General features: G+C 42.9%; 1 protein-coding gene across 1 annotated transcript in view; it reads left to right on the forward strand.

Annotated features, from left to right (window-relative positions):
• LOC116971864 (2,3-dehydroadipyl-CoA hydratase-like) overlaps positions 1–12,156 on the forward strand; it is a 38,462-nt gene that overhangs the window by 11,888 nt on the left and 14,418 nt on the right. Inside the window, exons 4-5 of the mRNA XM_033019030.1 lie at positions 424–568; positions 660–809. Of these exons, the coding sequence (XP_032874921.1) occupies positions 424–568; positions 660–809 (295 nt within the window). The remainder of the gene's footprint in view (positions 1–423; positions 569–659; positions 810–12,156) is intronic.

Raw genomic sequence — 12,156 nt, forward strand, 5'->3', positions numbered from 1 at the left:
CTAAATACCAGTGAATACCAGCCCAGTCGACCCATTCTTTCACCACAAGTCACCCGCCATCATGTCATTCACCTGTCTCTGACTCTAAGGGACATACATTTATCATCACTAATCTTTTTCTTTTTACATATCTAAAGAAGCTTTTCAGTCAGTTTTTATATTCCCCGCAAGCTTCCTTTCATGCTCTTTTCCCCCTTTTTTAATTAACCCCTTTGTCCTCCTCTGTTGAGTTCTAAATTTCTCCCAGTCCTCTGGTTTGCTGCCTCCTCTGGCCAATTTATATGCCTCGTCCTTGGATTTAACACTATCCTTGATTTCCCTCGTTAGCCACGGTTGAGCCGCCTTCCAGGTTTTATTTTTTCGCCAGACAGGGATGAACAATTTTTGGAGTTCATCAATGGGGTCGTTTTTTTCTTTCTGTAGGGCCCATCCCGGATGCAGTTTTCAAAACCAGTGGTTGCTGCGGTGAGTGGCTATGCAGTCGCTGGTGGATTAGAACTCTCCTTGTTAGCTGACCTGCGTGTAATGGAGGAAAACGCTGTCATGGGAGTCTTCTGCAGACGATTTGGTAATTATATATAATGAGCAGAAGCCTGTAACTTGTTGCATTTGCAAGAGTCCTGAAGCTGTACAAAACGGTGCCTGCATTTGTTTCCTAGGTGTTCCACTCATCGACGGAGGCACAGTAAGACTACCAAAGCTGATTGGCTTATCCAGGGCATTGGACCTAATACTGACTGGTCGTCCCATTAGTGCACAAGAAGCCCACGAGTTTGGCCTTGCCAATCGAGTCGTCCCAGACGGTCAAGGTTTGTGCAGCTCTTGATTTTCAGCTAATATTTTATGTTCCTGTATTTCATTTGGATTTAAAATATAAACCATGTCTCGTGCAAGTTAAATTATAACGGGAAGGTGGAAAGTAGAGGAACAACTTTGTCCGCAAAGTTTGAAAATCCAGGACCAACAGAAACACTGATGGTGCCGAATGGTCAGAGTTTTAGTGTAGATTCAATACTGCAGCAGTGGGCAGGACAAAAGATGTTGCATGGACATGGCCACAGGTCCTGGATGTTGTTGTGCAGCCCCACTTCACTATGTTAGCTCTTTGGGAAGGAAACAGTTTAAGGCCTTGCAGACAGTCCACTTCTATCCCGTCCCCACCCACACAGGAAGTCGGCCTTGTACCCACATTGACTATCTGGGGTCCATGAGACACACTTGCTGCAACTGCTCATGTAGGGGGTAGAATCATGGTGGATAATTTTGGCCGTCTGCAGCTCTCCAGAAACCTGAAGGGCCTGTTCCGATGGGAATGTTCCAGCAATTGATATTCAATAGCTTATGGCAGTCAGTGGCGGTTCTGCAGCTGTCGTTCAGTGGTTTGGACACAACAGCCACAGCAGTGGAAATGCACTTAGAGCTGTGACAGGGATAGATGGGGCAGAGTATGGGTGTGCTGGAATTGGAGGGCAAAGATGGAGGGTTTGTGCCCAGTCTGATAACCCCCCCCCCCCCTCCCAGGGTGGAGAATGCGGTGATTTACATGGTGAGTCCAAACAATCTCTCTCACTCTCACTCTCTCACACTCACTCATTCTCCCTGTCTCACTCACTTTCTCTCACTGTTCCACTCTCTTTGTCTCTGTTGCTCTCTCACACTGTCGCTCTCACTCTCTCTCTTTCTGTCTGCGTTTCTATCTCTGTTTCTGTCTGTGTCTCTCTCATTCTGTCTCGGTTTTACTTTTTCAGTCTGTCTGTTTCACTCGCACTCTCTAACTCACTTTCGTTCTCTCAGTTTTACTCTCACTCTGTCTTACTCTATGTCTCTGTTTCTTTCACTCTCTGTCTTGCTCTCACTCTGTCTGACTCTCTGTCTCACTCTCTAGCTCTCTCACTCTGTCTCACTCATTCTCTGTCTCACTCTATCTCTGTCACTCTCTGTCTCACTGTATCTCTGTCACTCTCTGTCTCACTATCTCTGTCGCTCTCTGTCTGTCTCACTCTCTCACTGTCCCTCTATGTTAGCATAAGCCTGTAACACTGGGTTATTTTCCCATGATGTAACACATCAGAAATGCTCCGTAATGATGGCATTGTTTATGTTATATGTACTTAAGTGATTCTCAAATTTGGCAAAGACGTTTCTGTGTATGTGAATAAAAATTGCTGATGCGTAACCGTTGCAGAAGTCATAGGTTCAAGATCCACTCCAGGGACTTGAGCAACAGAATTATCGTTGACACTCCAGTGGTCTTTTGGTTTAGATTTAAATCCTAAAGCTCCATCTGCTCTGCGTGGTAGATGTAAAACAATTCCATAACTCTTTTGAAGAATAGATGATTCTCCGTGATATCCTCGTCATTATTTATGCCTTGGGCAACATCACTAACCGACTATCAGGTCATTATCCTAGCCATGCTTTTTGATAGCTTGCTATGCACAAAGTGACGTTGTTATACCAGACACTGCAGTTTAATTGCTACCTTCAATAAGAGATGTTCTGTTTATACCTGTGCTTACGTATATTTGCTAATGCAATCGGCAAAGCCGGACTCCACTCTGGCGTGGAGTTTGGTATATTTCTATGTTAGCGTATAGCAGAACTGTGATTCAGTGTAAATGGAGTTCTCTAAGTAGGGCAGTGGTATTGCAGGCAAGGGGCATGTAGGAGTGTTCGGCAACATTGTCCCTGTGCAAGGAAAGTGTTGAAATGCTCTTGAGGGTGAACAATATCGTTACCATAAGGATAGGACACAGAGCAGAGAAACGCATCCTTATGCTAGAAGAAGATAAATGGTGGAGCCAGCGACACAGGATGCCACGAACAGCAAACAAGGTCTCACATTAAGTCATGGTGAAAATTCGGAAGGGACATTTTATTCTGGGAAATGTTGAGCTGCAGATTTGGCAGTACAACCTGTGACAAGAGAGAACAGTTACTGAAGATATAAGGCAATTGCAGTTACTGTATGGAAACTGTTACTCTGTATGCTTCAAGTGAACAAGGAATTTCATTGCACCCTGGTGTATATGACAGAGAAATATCTATATTTGAATCTGAATCTTGGGCTGTAAAGAAGTCCCAGCATGTAAATGAATGACCTTCTCCAGGGGAGGTATGATAGGAGATTGGCCAAAACATGGAAGAAAATCATTTCACAAGGATCCAAGAGCTACGTTGAAATCGATGGTAGTGAAAGGAATGGGATATATCTGAAGAAGGGTTTCGGCCCGAAACATTGCCTATTTCCTTCGCTCCATAGATGCTGCCGCACCCGCTGAGTTTCTCCAGCACTTTTGTCTACCTGGGATATTTCCAGGAATAGGTTTGCAATGAGAATGGATACCAGGGATGTATTCAGAAATGCATTCAGAAAAGTAAAGACCAACATGAACTCATTCTTTGAAAGTCGCGAATTTGCACTGACAACTGTTTGGTTGTCCACAATTAGAGGCTGGCCATGTGTTGACTGCGAGTGACCAAGTAAACCAGGTATTGTGTGGAAGATGGCAAAATATGAAGACAGAAGGTATCCATGGAAAAAAGGCAAAGAGTTTGGGAAACGGACTCTCAAAAGTCACAAGCAGGTCAGAGAATTAGTCCAGCTGAGGTGCCAGGGGCAAAATTTTCAAGTCCAGGGCAGGAAGATGATAGTCCATTATAAGTAGTCCTAGTCAATAGCATCAGCATCTTGGCTGTGTTAGAACAATGGGCCATTCTTGGACCACAAAGGCAGGTGGCTTAGAGGAAAAATCTATTCAAACACTACAGAAGGCTCAGGGTAAAACGGCAACAGCTGTGGCATTGCAAGAGTCCACAAGGCAGGGAACAAAGAGCACAGCATAAGGTGCTGCAGTGAGCTGATACTGATCTCATCCAGCAAAATAAAGCAATAAAATGGAGATGTTGAAAGTGCAAATTCTTGGGAAGAGTTCAGAGTCTATAAGACTCTTGATGTTTACAGACTTGTGAGTGGACCAAGTATAGGTTGAGGTGAGACACAAATAACTGCAGATGCTGGAATTTTGAGCAAAAAACAGTGCGAGAGGGACTCAGCAGGTCGGGCATCATCTGTATCTTTGGCCAGCTTTTTCAGTCTGCGGAAGGGTTCTGATCCAAAGCATCGTCCGTCCATTCCTTCCACAGATGTTTCCTTATCCACATAGTTCCTCCAGCACTTTGTTTTATGCTGTAGGTTGTTAGGGGCAGCATTGCAACGTGAATGCTTGGAAATTATCCATTAGGGATAAAGTCAATTGCCATGAATGCAAAGGGACAGCACAAGAGAGGAATGGTTTTTATTGGCAGGGAATCAAAAAAGGAGTCCGGATGCGATAGCAAATATGTACTGAAAGACTGGATAGACTCGGCTTGTACTCGCTAGAATTTAGGAGATTGAGGGGGGATCTTATAGAAACTTACAAAATTCTTAAGGGGTTGGACAGGCTAGATGCAGGAAGATTGTTCCCGATGTTGGGGAAGTCCAGGACAAGGGGTCACAGCTTAAGGATAGAGGGGAAATCCTTTAGGACCGAGATGAGAAAAACATTTTTCACACAGAGAGTGGTGAATCTCTGGAACTCTCTGCCACAGAAGGTAGTTGAGGCCAGTTCATTGGCTATATTTAAGAGGGAGTTAGATGTGGCCCTTGTGGCTAAAGGGATCAGGGGGTATGGAGAGAAGGCAGGTACGAGATACTGAGTTGGATGATCAGCCATGATCATATTGAATGGCAGTGCAGGCTCGAAGGGCCGAATGGCCTACTCCTGCACCTATTTTCTATGTTTCTATGTTACTATGTAAAGATGGAGAGTTTTGAAAAGCGATCAGCGTAGATTGTTCATGGCATCCAGTAAAGTACAGAATGCAATCTTTAACTGCAGGCAAGGTCATTTGCTAAACATGGTCATGGGAATCGTGCTTCTATTCACCCAGAGTTATTATTGTGCCATTTTTTTTACATTCCCACTGCAGTTTGTGGTCGCAGTCACATAGCGTTTGACCTGCTGACCTCTCCAGCATTTTGCTGCGACTTTTGCTTCTCCACAGAGGGACCTTCTTACACTGCCAATATTTGACTCGGCTGGGAAGGAATGTTTCAGCTTCACAATAGTTTGTAATAATAAAAAAAGCTTTAGTCCCTGCATTACAATCATTGACCTTGAAATTACTCGGTGAACATTATGAATGCTTAATAGATTCTGCAGAAATTGCATCTCCCTGGTATTCCCAGTGCCCTCCATAATGTTTGGGACAAAGACCCATCCCTTATTTATTTGCCTCTGTAATCCACAATTTGAGATTCGAAACAGAAAAAAAATCACATGAGGTTAAAGTGCACATTGTCAGATTTTATTAAAGGGTATTTTTATACATTTTGGTTTCATCATGTAGAAATTACAGCTGTGTTTATACATAGTCCCCCCCATTTCAAAGCACCATAATGTTTGGGACACGTGGCTTCACAGGTGTTTGTAATTGCTCGGGTGTGTTTAAATGCCTCCTTAATGCAGGTATAAGGGAGCTCTCAGCACCTAGTCTTTCCAACACCTTTTATTGCTGTTTATCAACACGAGGACCAAAGTTGTGACAATGAAAGTCAAAGAAGCCATTATGACACTGAGAACCAAGAATAAAACTGTTAGAGACATCATTAAGAAGAAATCTGATCAGTCTGAAGAAAGGTTTCGGCCTGAAACGTTGCCTATTTCCTTCGCTCCATAGATGCTGCCTCACCCGCTGAGTTTCTCCAGCACTTTTGTCTACTATTAAGAAGAAAGAGAGCACTGGTGAGCTTACTAATCGCAAAGGGACTAGCAGACCAAGGAAGACCTCCACAGCTGATGACAGAAGAATTCTCTTATAATAAAGAAAAATCCCCAAACACGTGTCCGACAGATCAGAAACACTTTCCAGAAGTCAGGTGTGGATTTGTCAATGACCACTGTCTGCAGAAGATTTCATGAAAAGAAATACAGAGCCTACACTGCGAGATGCAAACCACTGGTTAGCCGCAAAAATAGGATTGTCAGGTTACAGTTTGCTAAGAAGTACTTAAAAGAGCAACCACAGTTCTGGAAAAAGGTCTTGTGGACAGATGAGATGAAGATTAACTTATATCAGAGAGATGGCAAGAGCAAAGTATGGAGGAGAGAAGGAACTGCCCAAGATCCAAAGCTTACCACCATCTCTTTGGTGAAACACAGTGGTGGGGGTGTTATGGCCTGGGCATGTATGACTGCTTCTTCTTCTTGCGTATGGCGTGCACAGCCTAAAGTTGTGTCAACTTGTTCTGTTTGATCTTCTGTTTGTGCACGCCAGGTTGATTGCATTCGTCGAAACAGGGTGAAGGTTGCAATCTCCCACCCCATGTATAACTGCTGAAAGCAAAGACGGATACCGCTGTCAAAACATGGAGGGGACCGGGGGACAGGGGAGACACAATATCTTGGCGGCCGCGCGCGCATGCGCACACACACACACACACTCACACACACACACACTCACACACACACACACACACGTGAGGCATCGGAAGCTTCAGCCGTGCGCCCTGTGAACGGTAATTATCTCGGGATTCTTCCAGTTTCCAGCCCCGCCACGTGGACGCTTCTACTACAGGGCCGTTACCGTTAGAATGCGTCAATTACTGCAGATCTGTACCACAGATTTAAAAAACACTGGACAACATAATATAGGACTGGACACTTTCAAGCAGCTTGTCCTGTCCTGTATTATGCTGTCCACTGTCCAGCATGATGCCCAGTGTTTTTTAATTCTGTGGTAGCTGTAGTATGGAAACTGCGCAGATTAGGTCGCCCAAGTGGGACAGGGGCTTCAGCAACACTAGTCGGGAGAACAGAAGTCTCCAAGACAACGATTGAGGAATAGTGTGTCACCTAAAGATCAATATGAAACGGCTGAGAACCAGCAAAGTGGTTAAATGCTGACCACTGGAAAAGGCAGCGAGCCACCAGCTTTTCACTGCTATTAATTCTCAAGTCCATTTGTCCCAACGCGAGCTAAGAAAACCGGGGCCAAACTGCTTTGCACAACCCGATTGTTTCTGGTTCAGTTAGTTTTTGTCCAGTTTTGTTTAATTCTGTCACTTGTTGCGTGTTAACTACTCGATCCCCCATCGATTTAACCCGGTTTTGCTCCAAACTTTATTACGCAGCCCACCAAAGACAACCACACATCATTGCCCGAGTAATGGAGAGCGATCCAAAAATCAGCGACCCCCGCTCTACCATATGTTGCTGGCTCCACAATAATAGGGAGAGCCGATAGTTAACAAATCACCTCAGTACAATTTATATTTTAAGACGGAGAAGATGAATTGTGGGAACTGATATCCTCGAGTTGTTTCAAAACGGGCTGCACAAATAAGCCTTATTATAAAGATATTTAGTAAAACCATACTTAGACTTTCCTTTGTGTCACTTTGTTCACCATTGGAACTTTCCGCCCACGTTCTGTCCTCGCATTTACATCAATATTTACAAGTGTGAATCGTTAGTTTACGATTGTGTCTGTGTTTAAATTGTCATGTTAACTTTTTTTTCCCCCAAAATTATTACAGAGGCGAATAAAAATACATTGGAAGACCTGAACATAATAGTTGCGCTTTCACGCCAATTTTAAATTTAGTCAGCTATAGCTCGACTTCTTTAGAACATCGATATTGCAGTTAGAAGTTAAAACTGGAAAGTTTGTGTTTAAAAGCTGGTTACATTACAAAGTTCAAATTGTTAAATCATTGAAAATTTGCCAGAAGTTAAGTTTCAATTAGTAAATATGATTTCTGTTATTTTTATGACAAGTTTATCTAATGCACTTAAAACGCCGAAGGGAACTTTGACCCTAAAATGTACATTGGAATGAAGTTTGTTTCCTATCATTAATTGCAAACTGTAGAGCCGATGAACGTCGCAAGCCTCCCGAGCCCATCTGTAATGATATAAGTGCAAGTCCCGGGTAAAGTATATGATTAAGTAGCATTCTTTCATGGATGGTATCACTGAATAAGAACGGGCTGCTCGCACATAATATGGTAGATTTTCTGCAGTTTCTTCCATGCAATAATATTCATACAAAATATTAAAAAGTGAAATGAGAAAAGATAGGTAGTTGATCAGCACTTAAAATATACCTTTTGGAAAGTGGTACCCGCATGAAAAATGAACGCAGTGTTCTTTGTCTCTCCTTTTGAGATGAAGTATTGTCTGGATGCCTTCTCTTCAAACATCTCCGCATTGGACGGTCAGACATTTCGATGTTCACAAAGGGTCTGAAGAAGGGCCTCGACCCGAAACGTCGCCTATTCCTTCTCTACGTAAATCAGCCTCCAAAGTTCAAATGATAATTGTGCCCACGCCTCCCGTTAATTTTATTCAAAGGAACGCATCATACTTGGAGCAAGGTCAGTTCACACAATTATATTATGAGGATTAATTAATGGATTTCGATGCAGCAATTAACAGTGACAGTTAACGCATCGTTTTCGTGAACTGGCCTTGCTTCAAGTATTTGGCGTTCCTTTAAATAAAATTAACGGGAGATAGACAATAGACAATGTCATTAAAACTCAGATGCGTCGAGGCATTTAACACTCCATTCCATTCCTCTGACTCACAAAAACAATGTGTGACACAATTATAATAATTAAAGGATGCAGGAATGGGATATTGATAGCAGTTACAGTCACATAGACGGTTACCACATCGTTTTAGTGAGTCAGAGAATGCAGTGATGAACGAACGGCTCGAATCAAACGCCTCGACTCGAAACGAACGACTACATATTAAACCCGACATACCTTACAAAGCTTGTAATGTGAGGGGGACCGTCCCCCACCTCTGAAAACATGGAGGGGCCACATCCCCCCTGCCCCCCCGGGTTTTCCCGCCAATGGCTGAAAGTACTGGCTCACTTATCTTCATTGATGATACAACTGCTGATGGTAGCAGCATAATGAATTCTGAAGTGTATAGAAACATCGTATCTACTCAAGTTCAAACAAATGCCTCAAACCTCATTGGCCAGCGGTTCATTCTGCAGTGTCAATGTTCCCAAACATACTGCTAAAGCAACAAAGGAGTTTTTCAAAGCTAAATATGGTAAATTCTTGAGTGGCCAAGTCAATCACCCGATCTGAAGCCAACTGAGCATGCCTTTTATATGCTGAAGAGAAAACTGATGGGGACTAGCCCCCAAAACAAGCATAAGCTAAAGATGGCTGCAATATGGCCTGGCAGAGCATCACCAGAGAAGACACCCGGCAACTGGTGATGTCCATGAATCACAGACTTCAAACAGTCATTGCATACAAAGGATATGCGACAAAATACTAAATATGACATTGCTGTGTCCCAAACATTATGGTGCCCTGAAATGGTGGAACTATGTATAAACACTGCTGTAATTTCTACATGGTGAAACCAAAATGTATAAAAATGGCCTCTATTAAAATCTGACAATGTGCACTTTAACCACATATGACTTTTTCTATTACAAATCTCAAATTGTGGAGTACAGAGGCAAATAAATAAATGATGGGTCTTTGTCCCAAACGTTATGGAGAGGAACTGTAAATGCAGAGAGTAAGAAGCTTAAAATAATAGGTAAATATCACAACTAAAATGACAGACATGAATATTTGCAACAAATAGAGGAAGCGTCTTTATATCCATATTAATGAAGCATAGTGTGAAGCCAGTGCATCATTTTTATTTCCTCGGTCAATCTAAAACAAACAAACTAATTTCATCAAACATTCACAGAAGTGGGCATCACGCTAGGGACAATATTCATTCCCCTTGAACGGAGTGATTTTAGTGGGAAGTTATGTGCAATGGCTTTACTGTGGACTGGTGTTGCACAGACAAGACTGGATAAGATCAACAGGTTTCCATCGCTGAAGTGCAGCAGTGATCAAGATATCTTTTTAGCGCAATCCACCCGTCTCATAGTCACCCACAGGGCATTCATTCCTCTTTGGCTGTGACCTGGTATAAAGGGGAAAGAACAACTAGCTTACACGACTTAATTCTTTGTTAGTTTCCTGAATCCCCTTTGGAAATTCCAAGGACAAGGAAATAACAGACTCTGCACTGAGTAATCCCATTGTGATTATTGCATGGTGTCATTCATTGAATCACAATACTGATACCAGCTCCTTATTTCACAATCAATCCATGTTACTTTAGTTTCCTATGTACATTTATCAGCTGCTTTGTTGGGATATGAGCTCGGCTCTCTGAGTTACCAGTCCAAGACATCAACAGGTATGCCGGAAGCTCTTATGTTTCCTCTGAGCAGCCTGACCACTGCCATGGATCCTTTAGACTTTTAGAGCAACAGGCCCTTCAGGCCGCTGACCAACGATGACCCCATGCACAAGCACTATCCTACATACTAGGGACAATAACAAATTTGATTTGGCAGACTGCTGCCAACCATTGCCCATTTAAACAGCAGTGCTTTTGCTTTTTCTGCCTGCACATTGTTCGGTGTTGAAATAAATATGGACTCGAAGTTTGACATTGTCCAGCATTACACTGTGGGAGTCCACTCGTAGATTGGGCACCAGATCACACTGGGGGCAGGGTCCCAAACCCCATCAATTTCAAAGAGGCGATGCACAAATTAAGGGATAGGGTAATAACTTATTAGTTATTCTACTTTAGTGTAATGGCTTTAATTATTTATATATGCTTTTAATAGTTTATAGTTAAAATTTTCACATATGTTTGTCATAGTTTTCGGTGTTTTGGCATCACAGAGCACACAAGGATAATCCTCTGGCCCACCATTCTGAATACCAAGCACCAAAAGGATGAGGGGGTGATCTTTTTTAGTTTAATTTAGTTTATATAAAGCTTTTTATTGCATGTTATTCAGTCAGTGAAAAGACTATACATGATCACAATCAAGCCGTCAGCAGTGTACAGATAGATACAGGATCAAGGGTAGAACATTTAGTGTAAGATAAAGTCCAGAAGTCTCATTAAAGATAGTTCAAAAGGTGGGGTGGGGGGGGGGGGGGGGGGGGGGGGATGGGGGGTCAGGACCACTCTCTAGTTGGTGAGAGGATGGTTCAGTTACCTGATAGTGGCTGTGAAGAAACTACCCATAATCTGTAGGTATGCGTTCCCAAACTTCTGTACCTCTTGCCACATGGGAGAGGAGAGAAGAGGGAGTAACCGGAGTGAGACTGGCTCTTGATTATGCTGGTGGACTTGCTGAGGCAATGTGAAGTGTAGATTGAGTCAATGGAAGGGGGATTTGGTTTGTGTGATAGTCTGGGCTACGTCCAGAATTCTCCACAATTTCTTGGGGTCCTGGATGGAGCTGTACCATACCATGCTGTGAAGCATCCCAGGTAAAATGCTCTCTATAGAAGCATCTGTAGAACGTGATGAAGATTGCTGTGGACATGCCAAACCCCCTATGCCTTCTAAGGAGGTACAGGTAATGGTGTGCTTTCTTGGTCATTGCTTCGATGTGTTCTTTTGGTTAATTATAGGAAGGATGTCAACAAAATAGAGAGAGTACAGAGGAGATTTATTAGAATGTTGCCTGGGTTTCAGCAACTAAGTTACAGTGAAAGGTTGAACAAGTTAGGTCTTTATTCTTTGGAGCGCAGAAGGTTAAGGGGGGACGATAGAGGTCTTTAAAATGATGAGAGGGATAGACAGAGTTGACGTGGATAAGCTTTTCCCATTGAGAGTAGGGAAGATTCAAACAAGAGTACATGACTTGAGAATTAAGGGACAGAAGTTTAGGGGTAACATGAGGGGGATCTTCTTTACTCAGAGAGTGGTAGCTGTGTGGAATGAGCTTCCAGTAGAAGTGGTGGAGGCAGGTTCGATTTTATCATTTAAAAATAAATTGGATAGGTATATGGACGGGAAAGGAATGGAGGGTTATGGTCTGAGTGCAGGTATATGGGACTAGGGAAAAATAAGTATTCGGCACGGACTAGAAGGGCCGAGATGGCCTGTTTTCCATGCTGTATTTGTTATATGGTTATATATGATGTGGCTGGTCCAGGATAAATTGCTGGTATCATTTATTCCTAAGAACTGGAAGCTTTCATCCATCTCTACTTCAGTGCCATCATAGTATACTAGGGCATGTGTTCCGCTTCGTTTC

Source organism: Amblyraja radiata, chromosome 4 (genome assembly GCF_010909765.2).
Source record: "Amblyraja radiata isolate CabotCenter1 chromosome 4, sAmbRad1.1.pri, whole genome shotgun sequence".
Lineage (NCBI taxonomy): Eukaryota > Metazoa > Chordata > Chondrichthyes > Rajiformes > Rajidae > Amblyraja > Amblyraja radiata.